We start from the raw sequence: 12832 nt of genomic DNA, 5'->3' as shown, positions 1-12832 counted from the left end.
TCTTCTTTGTCTAGATCTGGGTTCTGTGAACTCTGGCTGTACAGCTAGTTAAGCCCCAAGTCAGACAGTTCTAGGATGCTGAAGCCATGGCTGAGCCTAGCCAGTAGTTTTAGATCAGTCTTCAACTGGGGCAACCTACCTTGAAGGAACAGCATGCTCCTAACTTGAGACCAGACCACTCTCTCTATTGAGGATAAGATTTCAGGAAAACTGAGTAGACTCAGTATGTCACAGGTCATGACACACACACAAATTACTGCATCTCGTTCTTTTGAATCAAATTGGACAAGTCTTGATTTGAAAGCTTGCATTCTCTCCTAACATCTACAGTCGGCAGAATAAGCTTTACCGTAAATACTCTTAGTAACAGTAAGACATTTCTATGACAGTATTTTGTTTTACCAGAAGTTGGATGAAGTTTAAAAACGTTTATTTTCAGACCTTTAAAAAACCCCAACAATTAAATATGGTCTTCTTCCCACCCCATGCCCCACAAAAAACCTCATCATTGATGCTAGAAAACTGGGAAACTTGAGTTGTAAATCTTTCAGGGAATAATTATGCTCCCTCTAATCAGTTTCTTGTTCTAAAGTCTCAGGAAACAGCTAACACAGGTGATGGTTTCCATATCACGAAGACACACAGATAGTAGAATCTATAGCCATGCATCAGCTTCAGGCAGCTTTCCACATTTGTAAGAAAAAGACCAAGTCAAATCTCAAAAGTCCTGTTGAATGTTTTCTTTGTTCGCCTCCCCATGTTGCTGCTTAATTTGAGAAATTTCATTTTCCAGCTGCACAATAGTCCGTTCAATCTCATAGTTTTTACTGACCAGAGATACCCACCTGCAAAGAAAACAAAAAGGCACAGGTTAAATTATTATTTAAGAGATTATTATTTAAAAGGTATCAAAAAGAGAACTCTCAAACACTGGGCTGCTTGAAACAGGGGGTCCCATCTGTTGCTGTACAACACAAGGTCAGCAATGGCCAGGCCTGGGTAAAATAGGCATGGCACTGGCTTTGCAAAAGCTGATAAGTTAGAGGGAAGTGGCACAAAATATTTTAGTCCGAGTCATGGGATGATGGCAATAGGTAGAGCAGCAAATCAGGACACAGTTCTAGTTGAGGTTTCAAAATATATATGGCTGAGAACAGGAGGATATTGTAGAGGAGAACCAAGTGGCAGGGAAGGAGAAACTGAAGGCTCCATGAGATAAATGCCGTGCCAATCATTAGAAGGAAGTGAAGAACTTTGTGGATCATACACAGGATCACTGAGGTTCTTAATCCTCAGTGAAGGGTCTACCACTCCAGTCTGGTGTATGTATGTCAAAGTACTTTAAAAACAAACAGGGAAACTGGAGGCTTAGCTTGAGACAAGATATGCATTACTTGAGTGAAGAGGATGGGGACAGATCTGTAGCCCAGCATTTCCACTAATAACCTACATAGGGCTATCTAGACTTCTAAATAATTAATATGACAGACCTCCAGTTGCATCTGCTTTGGGCTAGAATGCTATTTTTTCTTCTGGTTATTTTTTTTATCTTCTGCATGTAGTCAGATCACACCAAGCTCTAAGTTATACTAAATTAATGTTGAACATGCAGAATTAATTTACAAAGACCAACACATACTAGACGACTAGAAAAATCTCCAAACACTTCAGAACCCTCAGTCACTCACTCCTGATAGCTCAAGAAATAGCTTTTGAAAATCTGCGGTTTTTGAGACTGCAATAGTGCTCACCCTCACTAAGGGACTATATACCACACTGCATTAACTTACCTGTGTTACCACAGAAGACATAGCTAAGAGCCAAAACTCCTGCAGTAGCACTGGCTAAGCTGCTATTTCTACAGTTGGAGAAGTCTTACAGAATATGAATTATTTTAAAAGAGTAGATTTAGGAAACAATGTTTCAGACACTCACGTAGATTCCATCTCGCGAAGTTTAGCACCCGCTGTGAGCTGCGTGTTCTTCCGTTGCCAGTTGAGGTCCTGAATATGTTTCCTAGAAGAAGAGAGCAATACCAAATCACTTAGTCATTTACTTTGCTACTTCAAAACACCGTTAAATGGGAAGAATCCTGTACAGCCACAGGCTTAGCCTTAATACAGAAAGGTGAAACATCTTGGAATCTAATCTGAGAAGTGGTTTTAAAGTTGGAAGATTCTGCAGCACTGGTCTGGGGGGATGGTGATCATGCAACAGATGTCAAGAAGCAGCTCACTGATATTTTTTTCTATTTTAAAAAAACTATTTCCATTGTAAGAAAAGCCAGTGGCTTTAGACTCTAAATTCCTCATCCAGAATTAGACCAATACCATCACTATAGACTTCTGTTGCAATGACGCTGTTCATAGCCTGGAGAACAAATGGTACTCCCATCTCATTCCACTACAGGTCAGATCTCTCAGATACAGGATCTTCTTTTGTTAGTCCCAGTGTGACATACTGGGATTTTTCTTCTAAACATATATACAAATTCCACAAGCAAAACACTTTGTTAGTAATTCTGAATGGTCACTTAGTCCTAATGGTATTCCTAGCCAGTTAAATAAATAAATACATAAAATTATTTATTTATCTATTTAAATTTCTTAAATTATTTTATTTTACATTTCATATCCCACTCTTCCTCCAAGGAGCCCAGAGCACTGTACTACATACTTAAGCTTCTCCTCACAACAACCCTGTAAAGTAGGTTAGGCTGAGAGAGAAATGAGTGGCCCAGAGTCACCCAGCAAGTATCATGGCTGAATAGGGATTTGAACTCGGGTCTCCCCGGTCCTAGTCCAGCACTCTAACCACTACACCATGCTGGCTAGCAGAACACAGGAGCTCATCCCTGCAATCTGGATTCATACAATATTCTAAAAGATATTGAAGTTAGGAATAAGAGAAGACATTTATTCAGAACACACACCTCAATTTAAGATAAAGGTCCAGATTAAAACTATTAGCAGATATGGCTTTGCATCATCCATACCAGAAAAAAATTCCCAATTTTGAGCCAACAGCTAGTAGGTTGCTCCTAGAAGATGCCAGAATTCCATTTAAGTTAATGGAACTTTGAATTGAGAACCGAAGCAAGTCAGTCACAAGCATAGCTAAAATAATTAATGGTGTAATATGAGCTCAGCACCTCACCTACTTCAGTTTGATCTAACTGAAGTTTTTGAATACTTTTCAAAAGACAGCCCAATGTAGAGTACATTAATGCAACAAAGGCTGTGGCCAGTCGAATTTCCTCATGCAGTGACACAACTGGCTTAAACTACTGAAAAGTGCTCCTTGCTACCACCGCCACCTGGACACCCAGGAGCAGCACTGGATCCCGAAGCACTTTTAAGCCGCAGACCTGAACCTTCAGGGGGAATTCAATTTCAGTCAAAATAGGCTGAACCGGGATCAGTAGAACACCTGGTCAACAGTCCCTCCATCTTGTCTGAATTATGTTGCAGCTTGATTGCCCAAATCCAATTAGTCAACAATTGTAGACACGAGCTCAGTTTTAGCATATGTCTCAAAGGTTTACATTGGTTTAACACTGATTTTGTTATTTATGAAGAGTTAAGAGCTCTTTTGGTTAAATGTGGGTTAGAAATTTATTAATTTCTATGACCACAGCTATTCTTTTCAAGTCACCGCTGAAGTATTTCTGTGGCCACACATACTCAGCAAATGGTTGGGGGTGGGATGGGGGAGGGAAGCAATGCACATTTGTAGATTTGTCCCAAGACACTGTACTAGAATGCAGATTCTGCAATATGCAGCAAAGACAGAAGCCTTGCAACGTTACTAAAGCTCAACTATTAAAATTTCTTTCAGTTCAAAGAGAAAAGCAGGACTAACTGTAACGGATAAGATACTTTTGATTAGGAGATATGTGCCCCTGTTGAGAATGTATACTTTATCTCCGCTTAGGCTTGCCCTCTCCAAGCAAAATGAATGCCCATGGTATTAGGCGAAGCTAACTCACAGTTAGTTCAGACTAGTAAAAAAAGAAGATGGGATTCATTTCTCCTCTAATATATATTTATTTGTCAATTAACAAGCAAAATAAGTGTTGGCATTAGACCAAGCCATATTACTTAAAAGTTGCAGAACTCTAGCACTGATGTGACAGTCCAGGTACAAAACTTAGAGAGGTCTTCAGTTTCAAAAGACAGTAGCAGAAATAAAAAGATCCCCCAAAGCAAGATCAGAATAAAACTCTTCCTCTCCCCCAGAAGGCTTGCTAAAAAAGGCTTTCAAAGTTGATTTCTCCATCCTAGATGTTTTCAAATCTTCTTCAGTATTCACTCAAGAGTTTCCCTTCTCTACCCCAATACAGTTAATTAAAGGATTTTTCACTCTCTTCCCTCCTTCCAATTCAAAACAAGAAGTCAGGTGCATAGATGTTCCAACTGCTTTGACTAGGAGGGCACAAGTGAAGGCTATGCACAAAGTGCAAAACAGAAACAGGGACTCTGTGTAAGAATACACAAGATGGCTTTTCTCAGATTTGTGTCTAACGCTGTAGTGTTGAAAACACAGCCAAATATACTCAAAAAACAGACATGATAGGTGATGTTACCTCAATCTTTGCAGCTCCTTTTGTGCTTGTTCAATCATATGAAGTAAATGTCTAGCAGGAAAGGAAAATAGAAACTAGTTTTAAAAAACTATACAGTTATAATCAGAATGTAAGGCAAGCTATGAGATTACATTTTGATTATCTTGATCCACTCACCCATCCTTCTTTGTGTGGTGAGGCCTTTATTTGAACTTGTTTGTTTACTATTCCATTTGGAATGGAAGATTTGTGTGGCCGAAGAATAGAACCTAGGTCAGGGAGGTCTTGCCATCAAATATAACCCTATTTTACCTTCTGAAACTTCTGTTTTAATATTTTTTAAAATTGTAAACCACCTTAAGTGCCTTGGCGAAAAGGCAGTACAGGTGAAGCCTATTATCTGTGGGGGTTCCATTCTCTGCTGCAACCGTGGATAGCGGGGCATTAAGGAATGAGGGCAGTGGGTGGGTGTAGGTTCCTGGATGTTGGAAAAATGGACAAAAATAAGTGGGGGGGGGGAAGAGTGCCCTACCATATTCTGTGGGTTTCCAGCTATCCAGAAATGCCCTCCCCAAGTCCCAAGCCCCATATTTTTCCACAAAAAGTTACAGAAAAAGTGTCTTTTAAAAAAAAGCAAGCCACAAAATGGCTCCTTTTCTGAAAATGGTGACAAACTGACACTGCGGATAAGCAAAGTTAACCCCTTAAACATCCCCCCCATGAGTATGCAGGGGTTGGGTGTCAATTACCCGACCGCCGATACGAGAAACCGCGTATGTCACGTCTGTGAATAGCAAGGTTTGCCTGTAAGTTTGGATCTATACCTAGCACAGCATCCCCTCAGTGGCTGTTGCTGATGTTTCTTTTTAAGATTTGTGAGCCCTTTGGAGACAGGGCCATTTTATTTATTTATATATACCTATTTAAACTCCTTGGGAACTTTTGTTGAAAAGCGGTAAATAAATATTCATCATATTCATGTAAGTTTGTAATTCAATCATTGTTGGGTATTGAGATTGAGGGCAAGATTAACACACAGTGCAATGCAATATTTGACTTGAAGACAGTGAAAAGAGTACACACATTTGATAAAATCTTCCATTTGAAGCTCATACATCTGGCTTGACTGATTTTCAAATGGCTGGGGGAATCAACATTTATTCTAACATGATATTGGGACATCATGACATGTATTGGGACATGACATGTAAGGGACATCAATTGACATGTAAGTTTAGGAAAGAATTATAAATGTCATAATCAAACCTGAGCTTGACCGTCACGTTTTTTCCAAAGGGTCAGGAGCAAGAGAGACCTCTCAGATATTGTGCTTTGTCTCTATTGTTGGGCTACAATGCTTGACATTTTGTACTGCAACACGAGTTTAAAGAAGCAAAGCTCTCCTTCATTCTCAACAGGGTTGGTGATTTAGTTCAGAGACCAAACCAGATGGACACAAGCCACAAATACATAGCAATATTGACCAAAAAGAAGTCTCCAGTTTCTATAACAAGTTATAATTACTTTTTATAGAACACGTCTAAAGACTGCAAATAAATGAGAGAATTCACAACTGACCATAGTAATGCCTAGCATATTGACAAAACAAAGCACCACACAGTAGTCACCTACTCACACTAAATGTGCTCAACTGAAGCTTGTCTTGCTGATTTGTAGCTATTATAGTCCTTTAAATAGAAACTAGCATGAAATATTTTCGCCCACCAAGCTCTAGTCTTAAACCCTTTTTCACAATAGGTGACCAGCTCAAACCAGACCTACCTTTAGACAAGCAAGTTAGACCCATTAAGGAGGTATCTCCAGTTTGGAGGGAAAACTTCAACCCTGGATTGGCCTAAGACTAGCGTTACATCAAAGATACACTGGCTCTTTCCGTTGGATCCCAGAGCTATCTATTTCTGAAAGAGTGGGAAAGCCTTCACCCTTGTAATCACTATAAAATAAGAGCCCAGTCATCCCACCATTTTGTCACCAGTACAGTCATGAGTTGCCAGTAACCAGGAACCATGTCACCAGCTGCTTCAGGTGTCCAGAAAGTTTAATGTTTTAAACTTAATGTCCAGAAAGATTAATGTTCTTTCAGCCAAGGACCTGACTACTGCTAGACTAAGGTAAAACTCAGTGCTAGTTAGTTAATGTTTCTCAATTTCTTTGTGCCTTTCCTTACTCCTCATTTCTGCATAATCCTTATTCTATGCACAATCGTTATTTACTTAATAAATTTCATATGATCAGAAGTGGCTTCAGTCTGGTTTGAAAGGTTCTGGAGGATTACTAGCAAAATCCCTTTCCCATGTACCTCGTAAGTCATGTACTAGAGTTGGTTTGTTCTAATAATAATATATTGTTTGTCTAGAGCTGGGTTGGGTGGACACTGGCTGTACAGTCCCAAGCCAGACAGTTCTAGGTTGCTGGAGCCATGTCTGAACCTGGTCAGTGGCTTTAGATCAGTTTAACTGGTGGCAGCCTACCTCAAAGGAGTGGCATGTTCCTAAATTGGGATCAGAGCAATCTCTCTAATGAGGGCAGACCCCTGGAAAGCACAGAGTAAACCCCAGTCCCATCACAACAACAAAGAATGTAATAGTTTTGTTTTTAATTTATCAATGTCACTTTGGTAGCATATCACTGACCATAAACAAAATCTGGAGGACTGGAAACACATCCTTCCAATCCTTTTCTGGTAGTGGCTGAAGGCAGAACTACTTACTCATTATGTACTTTCCAGGCATTGCAGCCATACTGAGACATCAACTCCAAATTCTCAATTCGAACTGCCTGATGCTGCAGCTGAGCCATTGAGTTATTAACACATTCTTGCCACGCTGTGATATCATTTTTCTGCCCAGAGGAGGGAGCAGGCAGTTCATACCTATAATGGAAACAAGAGAAAAAGAACATTGCCCTTAAACAAGCTGATAAATGGTCGCAATGAGCACTTGCATGACATTTTTGGTGAAATATATGAACACGTCAACTTAGTCAAATAATCCAATAAGGCCTGGACATTATTTAAAATATTGGGACCCAATATTTTAATCCATTCAATTACAGTGTCCAATGCTTGTAGTTCCAATTGCAGAAATATCATCCAGAGTACCTTCTTCATAGTTACTTCCATGCAATTGACTAAAATGTTGAATTACAACTACATAAGCAGGAAAGGAAAGTGTGCTGTCGAATCAGTGTCGACTCCTGGTGACCACAGAGCCAGGTGGTTTTCTTGGTAGAATACAGGAGTGATTTACAGACCTACACATTTATTGGAAGGCAGAAAAAATCACTGACTATCATTCCTGTACTGCCCTCACGAGGCAAAATCTGGAACATCACCAGAAAACCCCTCTGAGACCACACCCCCTAAGTCTTGTTTATTTAGATCAGGGATTCTCAACAGTTGGGTCCCCAGACGTTATTGGACTTCAACTCCCATAATCCCCAACCAAAGGCCACTGGGGCTGGGGATTATGGGAGTCGAAGTCCAATAACATCTGAGGACCCAACGTTGAGAATCCCTGATTTAGATGATGCACACTTTAGACAAAGAAACCCTCAGACTTACCTTTTCATGCTCAGCAGTTCTATGGGCTGACGAGCAGCTAGGCGTTCAAACTCATTTCGCATTATCTCAGTCTATAGATCAAAGTTAAGAATAATTAGCTGTGGCTAGGAAAAACAGATGGAAGGTTCTTGGTTATCCTAGCATTTAATAAAATCAAACTTGAAAGCAGTGTTTTCCCCAAACCTTTAACAGCTGAGGCACACACTTGTTTTCCCCAAAATTAAGATTGAAGGCAGATTTAAATGCTATATCCAAGAAGATTTACTTTCAAAAATGTCAAACACAGGTTCAGCAGTACGCTTCCAACTTGCACCACGCATTTTTATTTACTTATTTATTTGTTGAATTTATATACCATCTTTCATTAAAAAGAACCCCAAGGCAGTTTACAAAAGTTAAAAACATACAATAAAAATGATAATTTAAAAGTATAAAACAAATCTAATTTAAAAACTATAAAATACAAGCATAAAAACACATAGACATTTAAGGGGCTTGTACCCAGGCTCACTGTTTACATGAACACAGCAACAGTCATTTGCACAAACACATGTACAAGTGTACAGTTGATTGTACAATGTAATATCTAAACAGGACTAGCAAGAGTACTTTATTTTGTATTTCATTGCAACATACGTATCTGTGATTGCAGAACCTAAAAAATAAGAAGGCAACCCCCAGAGCTTCTGAAAAAACTCAAGAGGCGCTTCATATACTCTAAGGCTCAGCCCAGCCACTAAAAATCAAGTCCATACTCTGGGCCCTTTATACCAGATATTATGGGACTTTGTTTTTTAAACAGACTCGCAGCTGAACACTAACTCATTATCTCCAAGACAAAAGAGCATCCAAGTCTTTGCTGGAAGAGCCAGATCAAGCTCAGGCCCTGAAAGAAGCATCTGATGCCTTGCTTTTGTGTACACACAAAACTAGGCTGTTGGGTCTTCTCTACAAGCTATTTCTCACAGTCCTCTATTTATTTTTCCTGATCCCAAACACCACTCCTTCAAAGGTACTTCCTTTTAGACACCCAGCAAGCGCCTCAAGAGTCACACCAATCAAGCACAAGGTGGCACACATGAACACCCAAGGAAAAAAACCTAGAACCCTCCAACAGGCACCAGTTATAGTTGGCATTTCAGAAAGACACCCCATTTAGAAAATAAATTGAATTAAGGATCAGCTTTGGCTGATATACCAGTTGCATCCATTTTGTGAGATAAACGACCTCAGAACAGTGGTAAATATGCTGGTAAACTCCAGACTTGACTACTGGGATGTGTTCTATGTGGGGCTGCCTTTGTATGTAGTCCGAAAAATGCAGTTGAAAAAGAATGCAGCAGCCAGGTTGGTCTCTGGGTCATCTCGGAGAGACCATATTACTCCAGTATTGAAAGAGCTACACTGGCTGCAGATAAGTTTCCTGGCAAAATACAAGATGCTGGTTGGTAAGGTCTGTGGATCTAACAAACATACTTGGCTAGAAGCCAGAATAAAAAACGGTGCTGCTATAGCTTATAACACCCTAAACAGCTTAAACCCTGGGTATTTAAGAGAATGTTTTCTTTGCTATAAGTCCCACCCACTGAAATAATCTGGAGAGATCTGTCTGCAGTTACCACTGGCTCGGCTAGCAGCTACTCAGGGATGGGCCTTCTCCTTTACTGCCCTGAGGCTTTGGAAAGCACTCTCTGCTGAAATAATACCCGCTCCATCTCTGACAACTTTTTTAAAAAGGCAGTTAAGACACATTTGTTCATCTAGACTTTTAATCAGACGTACAGTTCTTAACCCTGTGTTAAATTTTAAATTATTTTAATGTTTTGAGATATATGTTTTGGGCAGTATATAAATATATTAAATAAAATAAATAAGTGTAGCACAACCTAAAGACAGACAGACAGCACACACACACAGAGTCATTTAGGCATTAAACAATATCAATTGCTTTCTCTAAAGCAAGAGAAACTGCAGCTACTTCTGAGAGACAAGTAGTATAAAACAAGTAGTACAAAATAATGGCTGATTACAGAGCTAGATTATTGTTCTGCTGAATCAATCTAGCTACTTTCCCCTTACAGCTATCTTAGCAATTATTTCCAATATAGCAATGAGAGGGACTGGAAGGAACTCTCACTGTATGGGAATTACTCAGGAAAAAAGGACAACAATTATACAAATGGCCTATCAAAGCTTTAGTTTATACAACAAACTCTTTATCCAGGATAAACAACCTGCAGCTCTTCGGATGCTGCTGAACTCCCTTCACCCCCAGCTATGATTGATTGATTGATTAATTAATTACATTTATATCCCGCTCTTCCTCCAAAGAGCCCAGAGCAGTGTACTACATACTTGAGTTTCTTCTCACAACAACCCTGTGAAGTAGGTTAGGCTGAGAGAGAAGTGACTGGCCCAGAGTCACCCAGCTCGTATCATGGCTGAATGGGGATTTGAACTCGGGTCTCCCCGTCCTAGTCCAGCACTCTAACCACACCACGCTGGCTCTCCATTTATTGCTGCTGGAAATGATGGGAGTCGTAGTTCAGCAACATCTGAAGAACCACACATTGCCTATCCCTACTTAGCCTTTAACAAGCTGCAAGAACTCTGTTCGTGTTGCCCATAACGCAGGGGTTCTCATACTTGGGTGGTGTTGGACTACAACTCCCATCATCCACCGTCAGATGTAACCCGACAACATCTGGAGGCCCCCAAGTCCGAGAACCCCTGACGTACAGCCTTCACACAGCTGATCCCTAGATTCAAGGGCTTAGAACCGCTCGGAGAAGCTTCACACGTTACGGGGCTCACAGTCCAGAGGCTCAACACGTGTCCCAGGTTGCGCTCCCCTGGCTCAGAAGACGCTCACACGGTTACCGTCCGGCAGAATAAAGCGGGCAGTTCCTCTCACCTCGAAAGCGCTGTAATCGGGCGCCGGCAGGTAACTCAGGTAGTTCTTGGTGGGTCGGTAGCGCCGCGTCTCCTCCTCCACCAGCGCCGCAGCCTGGACGGGCGGACAATGGCGATTGTTAGCTTCCTCCCAGACTCAGGGGAACCCCAGCCCGCCTCCCCTCCACCAGCCGCGCCGCACTCACCGCCTCCCGCACGCCCGGCGCCTCGTAGCCTTGGTCGAAATAGGGCAGCGCATCTACAGCCACTTCACCAGCCACCAGCCCCGAGCCGGACATTGTGCAGCTCTCAGCAGCCCACCTCCAAGCAGACCGACCCTTAACCCGCCTCGCAAACCGAAAAGGTACTGCGCCTGCGCCGTGGCTCCCATAAACCGCTGCACTGCGACTGCGCAGGTTCACAGCTCCGCCTCTTCTTCAGAGTTCAGACACATAGATTAAACATATACCAGAGTGACCCATGCTATTATATTGAAATAGGACTTGTCTCGTTTTTCTCCTTCGGGGCCGAAGTGAGAACTGCCCATAGAAACCATTGGGAAAGTCCAGGTGATTGGGCAGCAGCATGTTCTCTTAAATAAAATACGGATTTCGTTCTCCTAATTGAAGTCTCGTTGCGCAAATTGTTATTTTAGTAACGTTTGTGTGACAGAGACCTCCCTCCGCTGCAATTTCCCAAACGTTCAGATTGTGCTTCGCTCCTGATGTTTTCTATCTCTATGCATTTGAGGTTCTCAGTCACTTCTAGCACATCCTGCACAGAATTTACAATCCAGTGTGATCCGCGCTCCTCGTCCTGTAGGGTAGCCTCAGGTTTAGCTATTAGTAAACCAACAAACCAAACTAACAAAAACCCTGAAGAGAACAAAAAAAAAAAAAACCTCGAAGAGTTGGTTGGCTGCAATAGCGGTGGCATGTAGACGTTCATTCTATTCGAGGCTTCGGAAGGTACTTCGGAAAAACAAAACAAAACACCGGTACCTGGTAGTCTTAGGAAACTTGTTTTTGGACTACAGGTCCCATTGATATGGATGGGGCTTGTTCCTGGGTCCACTTAGCCAGTCAGTCAGACACAAGGATTGGGAATTATTAATTGAGGTTTATTGCTCTGCAGTCAGCAATAGGTAATCAATAGGCTCACGCTCTCAAACCAATTACAGTTTGGTTAGGGGTGCATCTTACATTTATACAGACAATCTAAATGATGCTGACACCCTAGACACAGTATACATGGCCCAAGTATCTAGTACGCATGCGAATGATTCATTGTTCATCGGGTGATTACTCCTTATTTGGTTAGATCTTGTTTTCTTACAATGGGAAGCTTAGTTCCCATTGCTAACTGGGCAAAGAGGCACCTTTTACCGTGGTGATTCTCTTTATTTAGCAGGGGGAAAGTAATTGGCCCTATCCACCCCCAGCACAGTACTTCCAGTGACTTTTGCTGGTGTGTGTCTTATGTTTCTTTTTAGAATGTGAGCCCTTTGGGGACAGGGAGCCATCTTATTTGTTATTTCTCTTTGTAAACTGCCCTGAGCCATTTCTGGAAGGGCGGTATAGAAATTGAATTATTATTATTATTATTATTATTATTATTATTATTAGTTGTCTTAGCAAGTTTAATAGATACAATTTTGCTACAGAGAGATAATGCCGTTAATCATGAGAGGCAGTGATGTCCCTGAGCTGGGCTGGGGTTACTTTAAGTTAAGATGAGGTTTTCTAAGTAAAATGGAGTTGCTTTGGTTTTTCTAAACACATCACCATAATCTC

At 41.2% G+C, this 12832-nt stretch overlaps 1 protein-coding gene across 1 annotated transcript; it reads right to left on the bottom strand.

Annotated features, from left to right (window-relative positions):
- Positions 1-413: 413 nt before the first annotated feature.
- Positions 414-11449, bottom strand: BCAS2 (BCAS2 pre-mRNA processing factor). The gene is made up of 7 exons (XM_053250316.1): positions 11246-11449; positions 11062-11154; positions 8148-8218; positions 7296-7457; positions 4586-4636; positions 1936-2016; positions 414-845 (listed from the first exon to the last, which is right to left on the bottom strand). The coding sequence occupies exons 1-7, from the start codon at positions 11336-11338 to the stop codon at positions 719-721; spliced, it is 678 nt and encodes a 225-aa protein (XP_053106291.1). The 5' UTR covers positions 11339-11449; the 3' UTR covers positions 414-718.
- Positions 11450-12832: the final 1383 nt, after the last annotated feature.

This window comes from Hemicordylus capensis, chromosome 4 (genome assembly GCF_027244095.1).
Source record: "Hemicordylus capensis ecotype Gifberg chromosome 4, rHemCap1.1.pri, whole genome shotgun sequence".
NCBI lineage: Eukaryota > Metazoa > Chordata > Lepidosauria > Squamata > Cordylidae > Hemicordylus > Hemicordylus capensis.
Note: the sequence above shows the minus strand (reverse complement) of the source record. Positions and strands in the feature narration are given on the sequence as shown.

Coding starts and splice junctions, on each gene's coding strand:
- BCAS2 (XM_053250316.1), bottom strand. CDS start 11,338: ATGTCCGGCTCGGGGCTGGTGGCTGGTGAAGTGGCTGTAGATGCGCTG. Junction 8,219..11,061: donor CCGATTACAGCGCTTTCGAG/GTGAGAGGAACT, acceptor TTTGATCTATAG/ACTGAGATAATGCGAAATGA. Junction 7,458..8,147: donor GAACTGCTGAGCATGAAAAG/GTAAGTCTGAGG, acceptor TTTCCATTATAG/GTATGAACTGCCTGCTCCCT.